The following is a 20,597-nucleotide window of genomic DNA, read 5'->3' as shown; positions in this document are numbered from 1 at the left end:
TATTGAAATATAGTATATGTGAAAAATCAGTATAACTGGAGCCATTTTAAAATGGAGTTGGAATGTGTAGTGAAACTGCCTTACCTCCCTCATTTGAACTAAATGTATTTGAGAAGTCAGCAGGAGAACAGACACCCTGATCACAGGCCTGGCAATTATGGGCTTCCTGGAAAAAAAGATCCACAGTTAATCACTGCTGACCCAGGGTAGTAAGCTTGTTAACGCCTATAGAAAAACCTCTTTTTTTTCTTTTCTTCTACTCATGTCATTGGCCCCTTCGTTTTCCTCTTAAAACCTTTTTGCTTTCACCCTACAAGGGGAACACTGTGTGGGTCTTCACCTGAATCTGTGTTCCCTGAATTACAATTCTTTAATCCCAAATAAATGCTCATTTGCCCCTCACTGTGGCTCTTATTTTCAGATTGACACATACATACAAAAGGGGGCATAATTCATAGATGTGCAGCTTGAAGAATTTTGACAAACTGACATATTCCCACTACACAGGTCAAGACAGAACATCAGCAGAAGCTCACTCACAGCCTTTTTGTCACTAACTTCCCAGTGGCAATGACTGTCCTGAGATTTCACACCCTACATTAGTTTTTTTCAAATTCAAGTTTATTGAGGTATAATTTACATATTCATCCTTTTTGGCAAAGGTATCCAGTCATTTGACCACACAACCAAAATATAAAATATTTTGATGACCCCAAAAATTTTCCTCTGTAGTCAACTCTCTCCCCTCCAACCCTTTGCAATCGCTCACCTTTTCCTCCCTATAGCTGTGTGTTTTTCAGGATGTTATATAAACAGAATAATATGGTCTATAGCCTTTTGAGCTATGTCACATTTGGGTTTCATCCTTGTTCAACAGGTCAGCAGTTCCTTTTATATACCACTGGCTAGTATTCCAATACATGCAGGGACCACATTTGTTAATCCATTCATCTGATGATGGACTTTTGAATTACTTCCAAATGCAGCTGCCACACACATGTACATATAGGTTTTTGTGTGGCTGTTTTCCTTCCTCTTGGGTAGGATTGCTGATTCATAAGGTAGTGTATGTTTAACTTCATGAAAAACTGTTTTCCCAAGTGGTTGAACCATTCTGTACTTCCCCCAGCAATATATGAGAGTTCCAGCAGCCCCACATCCTGACAGACAGAATTAGGTGCGTGTCTTTTCCTGGCATTTGAAGAGGTGTGTCATTGTGGCCCTAACTGGCATTTTCCTAAGCATTCCACAAAAGGGGTGTCTCTCCACACACTCCCATACTCTTGTCCACAGCCCAGCACTGGGTTCCTGGTGGGGGAGGAGGTGGGCTCTCTGTTGCCCTGGGTGCAGGAGCTTTCTCCATGTTCCTGCTCACCCCCATGGGGCCACCAGTCTGTCTTACATCTGCCGTGGGTCTTGTTGGGGAGTTTTCGGCTCACCCACAGAGGTAACCAACTTCTAATGGTATTCATATAGGATCCTGAGCCCAGACAGTTTCCTGCACCTCCCCAGGGATGGGAAGTCACATCTGGGGCCCTGGGAACGGCAGGCCTTATCAGACCTCTCCTAGTTACTTAAGGCTTTTGCATCTTTGAGACAAGGGTCTGGAGAGGAGGGCGGGGTTTTGTACATTCCCCAGCAGCAGCCAATCCTCCTGAGCCCTGCAAGGCCGAGGGGGTCTCCCTTATCTCTCCCTCCTGCACTCTTTCTCCTGAGCACCCAGTGGAGGCCCAGAAATAAAAGGCTTTAATGTGTGTAAACTCTTCCCCTGTCTGGGGTCCCCAGCTATAAGGGACTGACATGTCAGTACACACCTGGCTTCCAGCAATTTGTTAAAATTTTAGCTGATTTCTTCTTCTCCATTTTTATGGAAGTTATGTATCTCTCCTCCCTCCTCTAGTGCCAGCACAGGCGAGCGCATCTGTGTGTCCTGTCTCTCCTTGGAGGGGACCTGCCTCCCTTGGAATTCAGGTTACTTGGTTACCCTGTGCCCTCACTCCCTGGCAAACTGAAGGGAAGTGATGATTCTGGAGTATATCCAGGCTTTTCTCATTGCTAGTATGGGAGCAACCCTCTTTGCAGCTTTCTACATTCTGGGCAGAGTGAAATCCTCCTTACTGTCTTTGAAACCTTTCTTCCACCTTCACACCCCCACTCCCAGGCTGGGAGTTCTTAACACTCCACTTCTAGGTACCAGTTCTGTTCAGAAATCTACTCGGCTGTATCTATTACTGCATGACAAACCACCTCAAAACTTGGTGGCTTAAAATAAAAATGGACTACTATTTCTCACAATTCCATGGGTTGACTGGTCTCTACTGAGCAATGTTCTTGCTTGGGGTCTTGAATGTGATTGTAGTGGGCTACCTGCTAGGCCTGAAGTCATCTGAAGGTCTTCATGGCGGATGATTAGCAGAACTACTGAGAGTCGAGGTTCAATGGAGGGCCATCTTTGGAGACTAGCTACATCCTGCCCAACACTACACATAAAAGGGAACTATTCATATTTAGGTATTAAATTTATCTAACTATAAAGTTATCAGAGGAAATGGGGAGGGGGAGGAGGGGACTTATCAAGTAAATCTTCAATGGACAAAATTATAAGGCAGAGGAAAAAAGATACATCTATTACACCAAAATATAAAATTTCAACCAACAAAAGACATCACAGAAGAAGTTAGTATACAGATGGCTGGATGGGAGGAGATACTTGCAATATGTAAAACTGATGAGTAATTAGTGTCTAGATACAAACTGCAAATCAAGTTAAAAAAAAAAGAACACTGTAAATTCTAAAAAATAGGCAAAGGCTATTAAAAGGCTATGTACAAGCAATAAGCCCCAAATGTTAACAAGCATGTGAAGAGGTACTCAGAACCGTTAGTAATCAGAAAAATAAGTGAATGAGTAAAACACTGAGCTATTCTTTCATACATCTTGGTAAAAAATCTAAAGCTAGATAATGCCCATTTGAGTATGTTTGTGTGAGGACTGTAGGGAAATAGAGGCCCCCACACACTGCAGGTGACATGAGGACTGGCACAGCTATTCTTGGTAGCATCTGGAATTATTTTGGGATATATACTCATGAGGGAATTGCTGGATTTATAGAATATGCATATATTAAAGTTGCCTAAGAAATTACTAAAGGCCAGGAGCTATTGAGTTGGAAGAGATGCTTACTGTAGCATCATTCTTTGTTGTTTCACTGTCTGTATGTATGTGTGTGTGTGTTACACACTCATGTATGTGGCAATGGCAGTGGTGATGGTGGTAGTGGCAAGGAGTTGGAAACAACCTGAGTGCCCACCACTGACAGAATGACAAACCACGGTGGATTCTCACCACAGAATACTAAGCAGCAGCTAGAAGCTGCAGATTAAATATACATATAGCAACATGGGTGAATGTAAATTTCCCACTAACTATTCCATTTTGAAAGAAATAGGATGAGATATGTTAGACAGTACCATTTACAAAAATTAAAAATCCACATAGATGAGACAACACATGCTGCAAGAACACCAACAAAAAATATATGTTAATAAATTAGAAAGGTTACTTTTGGGAGCAGAGGAATACAAATGGAGGGTAGGGATGGAGGATAATAGAAAAAAAATGTTTTTTAATGTTATCTGACTCCCAAGACTTACAAAACTATCATAATCAAGATGTGTGGCATTAACATCAAGATGGACAAATACATCAGTGAGACAGAATAGAGTCCACACTGTAGGTCAATTATAAATAAACCCACACATATACAGTTAATTTTTTTCCAAAGGTACAAAAGCAATTCAGTGGAGAAAAGAACAACTGAATATCCATATGCAAAAATATGGATCCATAACTCAAAGTATATGAAAGCTTAACTCAAAATGAGTCATAGACCTAAATGTAAAACCAAAAACCACTAACACATAGGAGAAAACTAACACATAGATGAAAACACATAGCAGAAAAAGCTTTGTGATATTGGGTTAGGCAAAGATTTCTTACTTACAACACCAAAACACCAATCCGCAAAAGAAACATTTAATAAATTGGATTTCATTCAAATTTAAAATATTTGTTCCTTGAAAGACACTGTGAGAATGCAAAGAAAATATTTGCAAGTCATATATCTGAAAAAGCGCTTATACCCAGAATAAAGAACTCTCAGAACCCAGTAAGAAAACAGTTCAATTTTTTTTAAATAGGAAATTTAATCAGGCAGGTCACCAGATTTACCAATTATAAATGAGCACATGAAAGGTGTTCAGTATCAATAGTCACTAAGAAAACTCAATGAGATACTACTATGATGAAAAACTCGTCAGAACAAGTATGGGTATGCCTGGCAGGGTATACGAGAACTGGAACTCACACGCTGCTCGTGGGGATGTACACCACTTGGGGAAGCAATTTGGCAGTTTCCTAACCAGTTATAAACACTTGCCTAGCCATTTCGCTACCAGGTATTTACCCAAGAAAAATGAAAGCATATATCCAAGATTTGTATGGGAAAGTTCATAGCAGCTTTATTTGTAACAGCCAAACACTGTTAACGACCCAAATGTCCATCAACAAGTAGTAGATAAACAACAAATTGTGGCCTATCCATACAATGTAATACTACAAAATAAATTTAACTTAGGCATAAAAAGGAAGAAACTATTAATATATGCAATGCATGGATGAACCTCAAAGTAATTATGTTGATTGATAGGCCAGACACAGAGTATACACTGTATGATTTCCATTTACAAAAAAAATTTAGAAAATGCAATCTAACGTATAGTGACCAGAATAGAACCAATGGTTGTCTAGGAGAGAGGAGGGAACTTTTAGGGGTGATAAGATATGTTCATGATCTTGACCATGGTGATGGCTGCACGGAAGCATACACACGTCAAAAACGCATCAAAACTATACATTTTAAATACGTGGTTTACTGTAGGTCAGTAACTCAACAAGGTATTTTTTAAAAAGAAAAATGTAATCTAGCACCCAGGGTCCCACAACTGGTTAAACGGCAGAGCATGATGAAAATGCAGACCTTTGGAGCCCGCTGACTTTTAACTCCTGAGATCCCTGTAACAACGGCACGGAGGAAGGTGCTGGAAGGGAGCGACGGCCGAGCGCGTCCCTTGAGGCCAGGGTTAATGATTAAAGGGGTCCGCCCCTCCCCTTCGCACTCCCCGCCCGGGGGCGGCCCGAGCGCGGCCCCGCCCGACAGCTGCCCTGTCGCCGCGCCCGCCCTCCCAGCCGCCACCTGCTGCTCGGCCGAGTCGGCGCCCCGCCGGACATGGTGAGCGGGGGTCGCGCACCGCCGCGAGCGGGGCAGCCCGGTTAGGAACGGGCGCGCGGGCGGGGCAGAGAAGAGGACGGGGCCCGCCGGGGTTCCCGCCCTGGCCGCTCGCTCGGCCGGGCGGCGGGGAGGGTCCTTTGCAAACCAGCCCCGGGCGCCGGGCTCGGAGAGTCGGCATCTCCGTCCGGCTCCCACCCCCGGGTGATGCCCCAGGGGAAGCCGAGGCCGGGAGAGGGATGACGGCAAGTCCCGGTGGCAGCGAGGCCCTATTCAGGCCTGCCCCTAGCTCCTAGGTCGGGGGGCCCTCGGCGCCTCAACTCTGCGGGCGGGGCTTGGTGACCTCCCTGCGCACGGCCGTGGGACGTGGGCTGAGGTGGGGGAAGCACAGCCTGGTGAGCCCGCAGATACTGTCCCCCTTTGTTGCATGGTTCTGTTCTGTATTGACGGGAGGGCGACTGGAGACATAATTGGGTTTCCCTCCGTGTGCCTGTTTACCTTCCCCGCTTGCATCTCTGGCACGGGTTCTGGCTAAGCCCTCTGTGCTGCCCTCGGCCTCAGAGCCAGCTCCTGGTGCCTCCTTTGAGGCCTGTGCCCAGCAGTGGGGACGTGATTGCTCAGGATCATCCCTCCTCCAGGCTGAGCTTTCCCCCCTTCCTCCCGCCCCCGGAGGTTCTCAGGCCCTGTCCTCAGCTGTCCATCATCTAGGGAGATGAAGGTGAGCCCGTGGGGGGCAGCGAGGAGAGGGGCATCTAGCCCCGGAAGAAAGGCTTTATTAAAAACAGCCCGTTTCTGGCCCTAAAGCATTAGGAGCAGCTGGGATTGTGGTGACATCTGGGAGAGTATTTTGAAGGCTATAGCTTGGAGGGAGGGGAGGTGGTGAGGCTGATAGGTGAATGAGGCCCCAGAGATGCAAGGCGTGGGTAATCAGTAACCCCTCTGCACACTTGCCCAGAGACCAAGGCTGAGTCCAGGCCTGACCTGTGATTTACTAAGCAAACACTGCCCCTCCCCCTCCCTGAGCCCAGATCTCTGGGGGGGTTGTCAGTTCAGCCCCTGCTGTGAAATTTGGGGGTTCCGGAAGACTCTGAAGAGAAAGGAGGGCCTCCTAGGAGCTCACTAGTACCCACCCACTCCTTTCAGAGCTAAAGAACTCAACAGTGGGTTCTGATGCCTTGGCTGACATCTGGTCATCCATTTGCCTGGAATACATGGATAGCTTATCAGCCATTGAGAAAGGCCAGCTCTAGAACAGACAGGGTTGGGTACATGATGCAGACCTCTGCTGCCATCTCTAGCCTTCCGGAACCCAGGAGAGGAGGCAGACCAAGCTGGATTAAGTCCAAAGAGAACACTCATTTTCAAGGAGAGAGTGCCACAGTGCTTTCCCAGTTCACCCCAAACCCGTAAGGCCTGTCCCAGGAAGGCTCCTTAAAAAGGTGGATGACATTCCCTTAATAACAGCGGAATTTACTCAAGTGTCTCATTGGCTCCTCTTGCTGATCTATGAAGTTCTTGTTCCCTTTTACCCTTGAGGCCAAGGCAGATGACTGCTACAGGGCCACCTGGCTGGTGAATGGCAGAAGTGGGGCTTGAACAAGTCCTGCAAAAACTCCAGTCTGCAACTGTCTCGTTACCAGCTACATTAACCCCCCTCACATTCTCTTCCTAGGCCCCACTGATTCCCTTTTAATGTAGCACGCCACGGTTTCTGTCCTCGGGTAGCTTCCAGTACCCTAAATTCTGGGGTCTTTTAAGCTCCTAGACCTGGCTCCTCCTAGAGGATGGAACTGACCTTTGCCTCCTGTTCTGACAATTCTACTCATAGCCTGAAGTGTGCCAGTTTGGACTGCCTTGAGAGCACTTGCACAATAGGGAAATAGGACGGGGCACTGGGTTTGCCAGTTGCCTCCCCTTTTGGGATTGAGCTCTATGGCTTGGGCTTCCCAAGCTGTCAGAAAAGAAAAAAAGATGGAAATTAGAGACCTAGGCTTGGCCGCCGGGAGCCAAATGCTACATGGGAGCATGATGGAGTACCCACTGGGAGGTAATGCCAGTCATCAACTACAGTTTTATCACCGGGAACCTGCTTTAAGTGCTAGTTCCTTTGCCCAGCCCCAGGGATGCTGACGCACACAGCCACTTTGAGAACAGATGCCTGTCTTCATTTCCCCGCTGGGCCTGTTTCCTCTTCAATACACATGACAAGTAATGGTAAGGGTGTGGGAGTGAGCTAGATAAGGTCCTTAATATAAAAAGGAAGGTTAGACAGCTTGGGGTGCTCTTTGCCTAAAAGGCTATATGGGTGACACACAGCAGCCAGGCTTGATTTTGCTTACTCCCTCATTAACAGAGACCAAGTTTGTTTTCCCAGGGGTGCCCTCTGCAAGGCTTTGAGTGCAGGGGTGGGGGAGGAGTGTTTCTCAGTCCCAGTGACTTGCATTATACCTCAGGATTTTCTGTGGTCTGAGTGGAACCTGAAATCTAAAAACCTGTCGGTGCAGAAGCTAAGGCCCCATCTCCAAGGCAGATACCTCTCCATCAACTGTTTTGGACCAGCTCCCCTTGTGTCACCAGAGCAGCCAGTGCAGACTGGCTAAATTACCCCCACAGACCTGGGGCCCTCTCTTTTGTCTTGTAAAAAGAAAGGCCCTTGGGACTTTGTTTTTTTCCTCTCCTAGGCTGGCAAAGCACACAGGCTGAGCGCAGAAGAAAGGGACCAGCTGCTGCCAAACCTGAGGGCTGTGGGGTGGAATGAGCTGGAAGGCCGAGATGCCATCTTCAAGCAGTTTCATTTCAAAGACTTCAACAGGGTTCGGCGTGAGGGTGGAACAGTTTTCTGAGACGGGGGCTGATGGGGTCACACTCCAGAAATTCTCTCCCTTGACGTCCTGTTAGCCAAGACTCTCAGGCACTACACTAATCCTGCTTACTGGGGAAGTGTCACCCTTGGGGAGTGGACAGTGGGGAGAAGGGTCTTGGGCTCTCCGTACCTGAACTTATAGGAACAATCCTTAGAGGGGAGAGTTCAAGTTGGAAACAAATGTACATCTGAAGACAGCTTAGTAGATAATCAAGAGATTGGCCAAGACTAAAAACCTCTGGTTTCCACCTTCTTAGTGATTCAGTAACAAGACTCTTCCTACTGCAGAAAGCCCACTTCGAACTCTACCCCCAGAACCAGTGGCAGGACGGTGGTGGGATGATTCAAGCTAGGGAGGTCTCCTTGTTTCAAGGAGCTAGTCCACCCTCCTGTATATAGACCTTGCACTGCCATAAGGAGGTGTCCAGTAGTCCTCTCAGAATACTAACCCGGGTCTCACTTCACTAAACAGGCTTTTGGCTTCATGACAAGAGTGGCCCTGCAGGCTGAGAAACTGGACCACCATCCTGAATGGTTCAACGTGTACAACAAGGTGAGTGATGTGTGCTCATGGGGCTCAGTTCCAAGAACTCCATGTCATTCTGAAGGGTCATTCCAGGGACTTCCCCGTGGGCCCTCCTCACCCAGAGGCTGACTGTCCACTCCTCCTTTTGGGCTTTCTGAGAATGAACATTAATACCTCCGGAAAAATTTCAGTCTCACTACAAATTAAAGAAATGCAAATTAAAACACTCAAGGTTAAAGTAAACATTGACAAGACATTAAGGAAGCAAAAACCAAGGGAGGCAAGGCTGTGGGACTCGAGTGTATTCACTGTTAACAGTTCTAAATGGCTAAACCTTTCTGGAGATAGGAAGGAAGAATGGAAAAATAAGAAATCTGAACTAATACCCTTGCACAACAAACAGATGATTGTATGCTGAATGAATTCCATCAAGTGCCTACCGTGTGCCAAGAGCTATGCTGGACTCCAAAAAACATGATGGTTTTAAGAGATGACCTGTAAAGGGTTAGCATGGAGGAGATGGAGTAGGTTTTTGGTCTCATCTTTAGCTTTTAGGTTGCTCTTGGTATTTGGGTGTTTCATTTTTATTCTATAGTTGAAGTCACATTATTTGTGGAGATGTAATAGAAGACAGTTGTGCACTACTGTGGGAAGATTTGCCAGAAAGACAGCCCCCAGGGAATGTAGTGACTGGCTGCTATTCTGGAGCTCTTAATGGGGCTGAGCCCAGTGGCCAGTGACTCTCCCCTGCTCTTAGGTGAGGTCTGTGGAATCAGCTGGTCCTGAATCTCTGGTTTTGTTTCAGGTCCACATCACCCTGAGCACCCATGAGTGTGCAGGCCTTTCAGAACGGGACATAAACCTGGCCAGCTTCATCGAACAAGTGGCAGTGTCCATGACATAGGCACTACCCTTTGGCTTCAAATTCCTCAGGGGAAGGGGAACCAGAGAGGGAACAAGGGAGACTGAAACGTTGCTACAGTCAAAACTGACATTGCTGCCTCTGTTGGGGCTGAGTCCTTGCTATGGAAAGAGGAGATGCCAGCACCACTGCCGACATCACGTTGTTTTTCCCCACCCCACTCTCTCCACCCTTGGGGCACTGTTACATGTACACTAATTCGAATAAACTCTTTCTTTATAACTTCCCAGCAACAGTAATGTTTCCTTTCCAGGCTTTGTTTTGCTCTCTTTCTAATTAATTTCCCAAGAAACTGTGATAGAAGTTGTGTCTAGGATAGCCAGTCTTATCTGAGAAACTAGGGCCCTAAAGTCAACTCCATCCTATGTAACAAACACGTGTGCTTTTATGACTCAAATAAAACTATTATTTCACTTGGCCTCAGGCTCTAGAATCTTCTTCCCACAGGTCAGTCCCCATTGAGGTCAGCAGACACTTAAAGCACTTAACTCAGTTCAAGGCACCGTTCAAGGCACTCGGGAAAAGGGCACCAAACTACCCTGCCTTCGAGTTCACGATCATCTGGGGGAATTAGCAGGTAACAGTTAACTATTACTCGGCAGAATGGATTAAGTTCACAGTAGATGCAAGGATTAGATATGAGCTGGGGGAATACTAAGTGATTAACAAGGGTGGATGGAGACTCCATCTGAGTTACGCCTCCAAGACCTGAAAAGGATTCTGGAGGCAGAGTGGCTGAGCGAGCATGATGAGCGAAGACAAAAGTGTGCAAGGCACCTGCATCACATGCACAGGGTGAGTGTACCTTCTTCCTGGTGTACAACACCTGACGGGGGGATTTCTAGTCCTGACAGTTTCTGCAGTTTCTTAGAAACTTAGCTACTAAGTCTCAAGGCTTGCCTACTTTACTCTGTAGGGGAGATGGCAAAAGCCACAGCTTAGGAGGTGACAAGCTGTGTACCATCTGAGCAGATGATAAGCTGATTCACACAGATCAGTCCCCCACCTCAGGAACTCACTAGGACAGAACATTCCCCCGATGAACCATGACTGGGAGAAGGGGGCATCAAGAGCTGTCTTAGCCTCTCGCAGTGTGCTTGCCACAGGAGTCCAGGCATATCATTTCACATATGCTATTATGCAAAAGTCTAGGAGGTCCATCTCCTATTGAGGTCTCACCTATGACCCCCTAACCTGAAGCTGCCTGGGTACTAAGCTGACTTGCAAAGGCCAGAGTTACTTGGAGCAGGCATCTAGCAAAGTCACAATTCTGGATGAGCTGGTCCTGCAACAAGGGCCAGAAAGCAAAGGCAAAGGCTGGTGGTTGAGAAATAAGCTTATGGTTGTTAAGAGGGACTGATGGGGCCCCTTCCCAGCCTATATATATCTATGCCAGGAAGGATTATCAATACCTATGTTAACAGCAAGTTCTCAGCAAAGCTTAATATCAAAACCAACAAGGTTCAGACTGGTCTGCCATCTGCTCCAAGTTTTTCTAAGTGCATTATGACCTGGTGACTGCGGATTAGGGGACAGAAGCCACCAGACATGGAGGTATGGATTATGTATTACACCACCTTCCTGGCTCTGCTTACACTCATGGATCAAGGGCTGGAAATGCCAACTTAGAGGGCACTACAGCTGCATGAAGCACCTTCATGTGGGACAAAGACACAATACTTTTCATAAATAATTATGTTTATTCTAAAATTCATGCAAATAATTGAAACTACAGGGGAGGCTGTTAAGGAGAGATAATGACAAAGCAGCACAAGGAGTAAGGCAGTAAAGATCCAACTCAGTTAAAGGCACCCGACAGCTGACTCTGCTTACCCAGGCTATAGCTGGTGGCTCGCCGTCATGACATCTGTCACTACTGGGTCCAGCTAAGAGTGGCTAGTTACTACCAAGAACCAGCAGAGAAGGCAAGGGGGCCCACAGCTGTAAGGAGCAGGTATAAGCACGCAGCCATTTCTTGGATGGGCCAGGCCTCCTAACCAAACACATCCTGGTCCCACTGTCTCGAGGGTTTACCCCAAAGCAAGTAGGTGCTCAGGCAACCAAGTCATTTGGCAGAAAACCAGAGCAAGGACGGCATTCCTCAGCCTGATTCTGGCCAAGTCCAAATAGGCTGAAAGAATAAAAAGCTGGGTTTACCTGAATGACAGACAGCCTTGAGAACCTGAATAACCCTGCGGAAAGACATCTCACTTCTTATTCATGATGGAGCAAAACACCCAGTGGTTACATATGCAAAGACAATCTGAGGGGGTCTATAAGCTCCCAAACCAAATGCAGAGCTCAGTTAGGCAGAGTCACAGTGCCCAGTGGGATGGAGCAGACCCCAGATAGCTCAATCCATCATTAAGGTATAAGCAGAAATTTATGATAAAGATGACAGAAAACTTAAGGCAGGACACCCTGGCCCTGGGGAGCTAAAGACTTACGACAGGTATGACCACCACTCCTGCAGGAGCTACCTATGAAGGTGCTCATAACTGAGTGCGGCTGCTGCTCACCTGCAGCTGCCTAGTGGCCCTAAGTATTATTAGTGGTCACACAGCCATTTAACCGCAAGGGGGCGATCTCTCGCCAGGAGCCAGTTCAAGATGCCACCACAATCTGGGATCTCCTGTGGGTGCCTAAAAATTAACAAATGAATGCAACCATCCACAGTGAGTAATCTGGGACATTTAATTTCTTAATTGCCTTTTAAGAGATTATTGCTGCAATTTGGAAGGGAGCACTGAGATAGGAACAGAAAGGTTAAAGACAGAAAAGATTTTAAAAGAGTCAAGTACCATTTTCCAAGTGTAAAACTTGGTAAGAGTAAAAGCTGGCAAAACTCACATGCTACTTCAAATGCAGAAGACAGCTTAGTTTTTGCAGAAGTCAATGGGACATCTGCCAGCAACCTGACATCAAGACATTCTACCCAACTCTGCCAGACTAGGTGTTACTATGTGCAGATACATACTGAATGGAAACCCCACAAGTGTTAGGTCAAACTAAAGTAAAGCTCATGATCATAAATTAAAAGTGGCTACAGTAGGTCCCTTTGAAAAACACCATCACCTCCAGGCAGCAATGTCGTCAGAGCACAGAAGGTGGTCCTGGGAGACTGGAAGCAATGGCGCACTCTGTAGAACACGCTGCTTCTCCATTTTAGCAGCTGACAAACCAGAGCGGTGCCTGCTGGGTGGTTCTGAGCCCCTAGACTTCCTCCAATATAAAGAATGCACTGGAGATCCAAGAGATAATTCCTAACAGCTCCGCCCACAGCTCCTCTCTCAGGAGGTGCCCACCACTTCAGCAACTGGAGGGAATGTGACTCCCACATCCGAAGGATCTCAGCCTCTCTGTCTAACACACATGCACACACAGCCCATGCCAGCCCTGCAATGACACGGCCAGCTAGTGAGTTACTATGTAGGAGTATGCACCAAAGAACACGTCAGACAAACATGGTAAGGAGCTTGGGGGACGTCTGGTCATCTTGGCTCTCCAAGCCAGCATTCCCAGTAAGGGAGGCCAAAGGATACCAGCCTGAAGAGGCTGAATATTCAGGAGTCCCTGAGAAGGGTAATGGAACAAAGGAAAGTTTCTCCTGACTTATCCTAAGTACTCCCCTACCCAAATAAAAACCTCAAAAACTGATCCCTTCCCCTTGGGGCTTGGATCAGGAATAGCCCTCTAATGCTCAGTGCTGAGGAAAAAGGCACACAGTATGTCTTCATTTGAACAGGACAGTGCCTCAACCCAGATAAGCGTCCCCTGCAGGAGAGAAGAGGGCAGGAAGTGGGCACAGGGTTTGGTCCCTGCACCACCCTGAGCAACTAGTCTTATGAAGGAATCCCAGGCCCTAGACCATAACTGACACTTGCCATCATGTTTTCCTATTCCAAAATGTTTACCTCATTCTAGTCAAGGCTGAGAAGCATCCAGCACCTGAGGCTAAACTGCCATAGTACCTCTGGGAGCTGAATAAAGGAGGAAGAGGCAGGAAGAACACAAAATGGGGAGAAATGTTCCTTGCCTTGGAGGCTATCACAGGCTCTTCGCACCCACCATGGGTAATCACGGCAACCTGTAAAGGTACTTTGAGCTGTTCTTCAGGCAGACATGTTCTCCTACATGACAGCCTGCAGCGGCAGGGCAGGGGAGGACCACCACCAACTTTGGTGACATGTACTTGAATTTAGGTGCTCATCTTCCTCTGATACTTCGAAAAGTATAGAAAAGGGTCTGATTTCTGATTACCACCAGCCCAAGAGAAGGTTCAGGTGTGCTCTGAATACTGCCAATTCAAAGAGGCAGCACCAGGACCAGAGAGTTCTAGATTCTCTAGGAAATCATGTTCTCTTCCTAATTCCTGGAAGCAAGAACAAAGAAGTGCAAGCATTTCTAATTTCAAACAAGAATCTCCAGGCATAGTGGCAACCAAGTATCAATGGGGACTGCAAGTACAGAAGAGGACCGATGGACCACTCCACACCTGCCTTAGCTGACTGGGCAGGTATGCCGACCATGCCAATCCTGCATAATAGGAACAATGGCCTGGTCAATCTGTCCTGGTAAAACAAAATGAACTGCAACAAAAGTGACTCTGAGACAAGTAACCTACTCAAAGAGGAGGGCTGAACAAGCCTCCCACTCAGAGCACACCTACCACCCACCTAGGGAAACATGTTAACCAAATGCTTCCTACCTGACCAGCCAATCTGCCGGAGATAACAAACACCCTTTTCACCTCATAAACTGTACCCTAGCTTCCCAGAGGTATTAGGACAGGTCAGAGCTACCACATAGTGATTACGGGAAGTTAAAGGTAGAGAGGTTAGAGAAGGAAACCGTTAAAACAATTCCTAAGGCAACATTAAGAACAAGGGCAAAACAATTACGTAATGGAATCCTCCAGGGTCTTCATATTAAAAATCACAAAAGGATGATAAAAAGAGGAACAGGAATCCTGAGGATCAAGCTGTCTTGTGGTCTGTCTCATTGTGCTCTAGGGAGTAAGACCAGATGTTAAATAAAACTGTGCGTGGCTTGTTCCACACCCTGAGAGCCTTCTGAAAGCCAGAAGACCCTTGGGGCCAGAAAGGGTCTGGGCTTAGCGGGGTTTTGGAGAACCATTCATCTGGCTGCTCTGAGCTACAGTGTCCGTGATGTAAAGGCTGTCCAAGAAGACTGAGGACAATTCTGCCACCAGGTTCCTGTCAACTGTTGTCTGGGCCATGCCGTAGACCGCACCCTGCAAATCCAGTCAAAGAATCGTTATTAGTGACGAGGGGTAGAGGACAAGAATAAAGCTGTGGCTATCATCTTCCCCTCCCCTATGTGCCCTCTCCTCCTCACTCCACTCCCACCCCAGGCACCATTCTATCAGAAAGACACCTGGCTCAGTACATTGCCCACAGGACTTTCCAGTCTGCCTTTCTGCCCAAAGGCACTATCCTATGGCATTTTCTTAGAAAATTTCACAGAAAACATGCTTATTGCCTTTCCTGTGTCAAAATTCTCTTCCCAAATGTATATTATCACCACCTGCCATTGTATATAGTACTTTCAAATTTACAAGGTGCTTTAAATATAGTCTCTCTCTCATTTGAGATTTAAAAACCCTGGGAATGGATGAGGCAGAAACCATCAGCTCCAATTAATAAGGAAAGGGGTTTGCAAAAAAGGGACAGAGGCAAGAACGGACTCAAGAACATCTGATTCTTCCAAAACTCCCCCCCAACACCTAAACTTCCTCAGGAAGAAAAAACCCCATGAATTCCTACCATTCCTGTGGTCTTGGCTTTAGGATTCTTCATGATTTGAGTGACAGATTCCCGGACATCCTTTAGGAACTGTATGGCTACTCGCTTCTGAGTGTGCACTAACGTGATGCAGAAATGAATACTATGGGAGAAGAGAGAGACAAAGAGAGGTGAACCTTAGAAAAAGAAAAAATAAGTGTTCTACAACAAAGCAGCCCCAAATACAGGAATTTACTGGCTGCTTCTTCACATCACCTGCACCAGGGGCAGCCATCCAAGTTGTTCCCAGTCCTGGGAAATCAGAGCTCTCAAATACATGGTTGTCAAGCACGGACTGAAATGGGGGTTTCATGGCCTCAGCATGATCAAGTACCATCCAGACAGAATGAACACGGCTGGCTCTTCTGTCCCACCCCTGCCCTCAAAAACTGGCAACTGCTATGCCTTCAACCACGTGACCCCACAATGGGATGCTTTTTATCTTAGATGATAAACCATCATGGGAATAAAGCCAAATGGCTGGGGTCTCAAAGGACTTCAGGTCAAAGAAGAAACTCCCCACTGACCCTCACCCACCCCCAGAGGGAGAGTGGGCACAAAGGGCTTGTGAAAAGTAGAGAAAATGGGGATGGACGGAACCGGCAATGGCGCCAACATGTGAAAGGGTCAGGGCACATGGAGGACACTGAAGAGGCCTATTCTGTTGGTGTGGAGAGTTTATTTAAAAGTATCATGGATGATTAGATTAGATAAGCATATGAAAAAGACAGGAGCAGGGCTGAATGATTATTAGAGACCCTCTGGCAGGCTCTGAGCTAAGTATTACTGAGTATTAAAAGTCAGTGTAAGATGGCTGTGCCCAGGATGGATCAGAGTCTACAGCCGAGAAAGAGAATGCGGGAAAAGGGTCTCAGGACTGACCACTGGGCTCAAGATGCTGCCACCTAATTTTGCCAGCTTTAAAGTTAATGGTCTTGTTCCTGATATTGAATAACTCCAGGTAGCAAGACAGAAATCCCATAGATGCTACAGCTGCCACTGAAGTGCTGGGCTCTAGAAGTCAGTCTCTGTACTTCAGGTCACCCTGCTACTCAAGTTTTTCAAAAGTCATGGAGCAAAGGAAGGGAAAGAGGCTTCTTCAAGCTTACCTGGGTGGGAACTGCAACTGGTTCAAGCTCCACCCCTTAGCAGTCATCAGGTTAAAAAGTCGGTAGATGTCAAAATCACGGGAGCCCAGAGCAATGACTGACAATTGCGGATTCCCAAAAACAAAGATACCTTTGATATTTTCCAGTCTTAAATCAAACAAAAAGTAAACAGAAAGGAAATTCAGCCACATATGTTCCTCTGGCCATCATCTCTAACCATGTAACAACTCCCTCATAACACAATATATAACCATTTGGGGCGTTAATTTTTTCCTCTTTTCAAGCAAGGTGGCTAGGCTGAGATCAGTGGTTCCTAAACATTACAAATATTCAAAAGCCCAAACCCCATCAGTGAATCACTGGCTCCTAACCTGTCTGCCCAACTCCTAAATTATGAATGCTCCAAGGAGCATCTGAGACATAAAAGATGTATTTTTTAAAAATTATGGAAAAACAATCCCTCCACCTCTACAGTTTAAAAGGTCATATATGTGATCCCTCAAGTAGGAAATGGTACAGCAGTTCTCAACAGACAGGTATATCAGAACCATATGCAGACTTTTTCAAATGAGACAGGCCTACTGGCTGCTTTCACTCACCCTCATAATTCTGAGAAAACCTCCCCAATCCCAGTGACACACACAGAGACACAGGCAGGTAATATGTGCACAGGTATGTCAGACAAAGCATGTGGCCCAGTTCTAACATTAGTTTAACCCCGATTTCATCATACCCCCTTTACCCCACACCTTCTGCCCTCATCTGCTATTCTTTTCTTACTCCAGTGATTCTCCACATGTGATTCCTACACCAGCAGTATCAGTATCCTCTGGGAACTTCCTAGAAAAGCAAATCCTCAGACCGTCATTCTCATTCTTCTCAATCAGAAGTCTAGGAATAGGGCCCTGCAGTCTACATTTTAACAAGCACTCCAGGAGATGAGGATACATGTTTAAGTTTGAGAACCACTGGCTTAACCATTAAACTATACTTGGCATTTGAAAAGCTGCCAGTTGGTAAGACATCCTTGGAGACAAGATGGCCTACAGGTAAGCCCTAACTGAATCTCCAAGTCACAGCAGAGCAAGGAAGCTTATCCTCCCAACCCACACTCCTAAACTGCCATCCTAAACCATTGGTCACTCAGGGGATGGCAAAAGGGCTGGGATAGGGGTGCTTGGCCACGCAGATGCCTTGAACCTACTAGCAGACAAAGCAAGAGACAAGGCAGAATCCCAATCTTCCACACATACTCTGACTTGAGGATGCGAGTAGTTTTGATGATCTGTTTGGTAGCTTCAACATAGCCGCTCTCACCGAAGTGCATCAAGGCAGCCCAACAGGCTGCACTAATGCCACCAGGCCGGGAGCCCGCGATGGTTGGGGAAGCATAGATGCCACCCTGCCAATCTGTACCAACGAAGAACTGATAGCTCCTGTACTTCTTGTCACTGTACAACACCACTGAAGAGCCTTTGGGGGCGTAGCCATACTGCGGGCAGGGAAGAAGCAGACAGGTGAGTGTGCAGTTCTGTACGGTAGACGTAACACTGAACTCTCATCATGCAAACTTGTCCTTCATGTATGTTTCTCTCTGTTCCCCACTCACATTAAGAATTCAAACTTCAAAGGCTAAAGAGTAGAAGGAACTTAAGGGATGGAGTATAAATTCTCTGTTTTAGGGATGAGGAATCCAGGGCCCAGGAAGAACAATGTCTTATCCAGTTACTGAGTTTATGTCCTCTTTCTCACCCAGCATGTGGTTTGCCTTATTTAAAATATTACTCCAAGGCAGTATAACAGTATGGAAGCAAAGATAAATTTCCACCAGAAAGCAGCAAAATGATGGAATTCAAGTCACTTGGAGCAACTAAAATAACGACCTGACTCCCTCCCTGTGTCTTTTGCTCCATGTTACACTTCCTTTTTAAGAATATCATGGTGTTCAGAATCTGGAGGCTTGCGTGACACAGCCTTAAAATAAACTTTGTACTTGGTTTCCATAAAGAAAGTGTGCTCTCTTAATTAACTCTCCCTAAAGCTTACTAATTCCACTCTCTGAACCACACAAGGATAGAAAGAAAAAGGGCACAGGAGCTGTCTGGCTCCCAAGGTTAATCAAATCAGATCCTGACTGAAGATTTGTTGATCATTTTGAGTTTGGAAAACAGATCTTTATTAAACTTTAGTTTAAAACAAGCTGTGAAAGTGAAATCAAAGCAAGGCACACATTCCTGAGGTTGCTACGCCTTCCACATCTGGATATATAAAAGAGTTCCTAACTGACCTAGACTCTGTCTTAGTCCATATGGATGGCAGGCATAGACATTTCAAACATTACAAACCAAACATTACTGAGCACGTAAGTTCTTCCCTTTTTCCAAAGCGTTCTTCCATCAACATACTCCTGTCATTTAGTTGCAGGAGCCCCAGTAGCATGAGGGCTGCTACATCCTCTTAGGAATCCCAGTATCAACCTCACCTTCACCCTCAACCCCAAACAATCTCAAGCCTTCAGGGAACTTTTTTGTAAGGGCCACTACACTACATGTTCAAGTTACACAGTCAGTGGCTTCAGAAATTCTCTTAGCCATAGGACACAAAGATAACAGGTTCCTTTTCATTACCGCTTGTCACTTCTATCACCATACCCTGTCACCTCAATCAGCTGCTCTGGTGAACCAGATACAATTTTATATTTGGGGGGAAAGCCAATGCCTTAGTCAATTTATTTTGTTGAAAACAGTCAAAATAATCAACTGTCTACTCTGATTACCATTTGTTCTCTTCCCTGGCTCACCTTATGGGTATCTGCTGAAATGCTGGTCACACCTTTCACCCGGAAATCGAATGGCTGCTCCAGTGGGTATCCTGCTTTCTCCATGAAGGTGATGAGGAAGCCCCCCAGACAAGCATCTACATGCAGAGGCACTTTATATTTGACAGCCAGCTAGTTTCCAAAAACAAAGACCATAAGAGAATTTTATTTATAACCCTGTAACAAAAATTTGGAAAACATGGGTGGAAAGGTAGACTATAACCATGAGGACATAATGTACATGTGTTTGATGTTTTAAAAAACTAGCTATTTTTGACATTCCTAAAAAACTCATCTTTCTAATGTATTTAGCCTTTAAAATAATTCATCTGGAATGTGCTATCTATTTTATATTCAAAGATGCAGGGCTCAAACTCAGTGCAGAATCAATCAACAAATGAGTACAGTCTGACTCAGGCTGCCTCTGTAGGGGGTGAAAAGGCCCTGCAGGAGGACTGCAGGGTGGGGAAGGATGAAGGGGGTGCTACGGGCAGCACACTGAAAACCACCCTCCAGTATGCATGCCCCTAAATGCAGATAATCTCCTGATCTGAACTGACACGTCCCTACTCTTTCAGAATATCCAATTTAAACAAAGCCTTTTTCCTCCTATTACCCAGCCCCCGTAGCAGAAGCTAGCATCTTTCAGAGGCTCCAAACAGCCATGGGGCTTACGTAGGGCAGATGAGAGCTGATCAGCACTGCTGAGCTCAAATCTAAACTCAGAAGTGTTTTTCTTGCCAAGTACTGCATGAGCAGATACTATTTTAAAATCTAAATTTGACTGCCTAGTAGCCCATTTCTCTCACATACCTTGGCCACTTCAGGGACGGGATCTATCACACCATGAGGAAACTGTGGGGTAGAACAGACAAGCATGGCGGTGTTCCTGGAGATGGCTCTTCTCATTGCCTAGGGGTTTAAAGTTCAAAGGAAACGAGGAGCTGTGTCACAATTACTCTTTTCTTTTGCTGCCAAGAACAATCTAGGCAACTAACTGAGAGTTTTAGTTTCACTGGTGCCCCTCCTTCACCGTTACAACCTGAGAAAACTGCCTCCCCAGCATGGTGGCAGAATACAAATGAGGTCAGATGGGTACATTTAGGGAGAGTCTGAGAGCATAATAAACAAACAGCAACATCACTGTAGGGATAAAAAGGATATTGGGCTAAGAGGCAAAAAGCCAAATGGGAGTCCTAGCCCCACCTACTAGCAGTTAAAACCTTGAGTAAACTGCTTAACTTCCCCCAGTCTGTTTCCTCATCTGT

The 20,597-nt window shown here is 46.1% G+C and overlaps 2 protein-coding genes across 3 annotated transcripts in view; one reads left to right on the top strand and one right to left on the bottom strand.

Annotated features, from left to right (window-relative positions):
• The first annotated feature begins 5,073 nt into the window (after positions 1 to 5,073).
• PCBD1 (pterin-4 alpha-carbinolamine dehydratase 1) lies at positions 5,074 to 9,824 on the top strand. 2 transcript variants are annotated; one of them, XM_036928465.2, is made up of 4 exons: positions 5,153 to 5,290; positions 7,969 to 8,100; positions 8,623 to 8,703; positions 9,482 to 9,824. In XM_036928465.2, exons 1-4 carry the CDS (start codon positions 5,288 to 5,290, stop codon positions 9,578 to 9,580), a joined length of 315 nt encoding a protein of 104 aa, XP_036784360.1. In that variant the 5' UTR covers positions 5,153 to 5,287; the 3' UTR covers positions 9,581 to 9,824. The 2 variants fall into 2 exon arrangements, with proteins under 2 accessions (XP_036784361.1, XP_036784360.1); XM_036928466.2 differs by lacking the exon at positions 7,969 to 8,100 and having other exon boundaries at positions 5,074 to 5,290.
• A 1,454-nt stretch (positions 9,825 to 11,278) lies between these two features.
• The window catches only part of SGPL1 (sphingosine-1-phosphate lyase 1), a 68,624-nt gene continuing 59,305 nt past the window's right edge, over positions 11,279 to 20,597 (bottom strand). Inside the window, exons 10-15 of the mRNA XM_036928461.2 lie at positions 20,143 to 20,241; positions 19,312 to 19,461; positions 17,765 to 18,003; positions 16,512 to 16,658; positions 15,385 to 15,505; positions 11,279 to 14,852 (exon numbers count right to left, since the gene is read on the bottom strand). Coding sequence (XP_036784356.1) covers positions 14,712 to 14,852; positions 15,385 to 15,505; positions 16,512 to 16,658; positions 17,765 to 18,003; positions 19,312 to 19,461; positions 20,143 to 20,241 — 897 coding nt within the window. The 3' untranslated portion in view covers positions 11,279 to 14,711. The remainder of the gene's footprint in view (positions 14,853 to 15,384; positions 15,506 to 16,511; positions 16,659 to 17,764; positions 18,004 to 19,311; positions 19,462 to 20,142; positions 20,242 to 20,597) is intronic.

This window comes from Manis pentadactyla, chromosome 8 (assembly GCF_030020395.1).
Source record: "Manis pentadactyla isolate mManPen7 chromosome 8, mManPen7.hap1, whole genome shotgun sequence".
Classification (NCBI taxonomy): domain Eukaryota; kingdom Metazoa; phylum Chordata; class Mammalia; order Pholidota; family Manidae; genus Manis; species Manis pentadactyla.
Note: the sequence above shows the minus strand (reverse complement) of the source record. Positions and strands in the feature narration are given on the sequence as shown.

Bases quoted from the DNA above. Each gene is read 5' to 3' on its own strand.
- PCBD1 (XM_036928465.2), top strand. The intron at 8,101-8,622 runs GTTCGGCGTGAG...TTCACTAAACAG, and splicing joins ATTTCAAAGACTTCAACAGG to GCTTTTGGCTTCATGACAAG. The intron at 8,704-9,481 runs GTGAGTGATGTG...GTTTTGTTTCAG, and splicing joins GGTTCAACGTGTACAACAAG to GTCCACATCACCCTGAGCAC.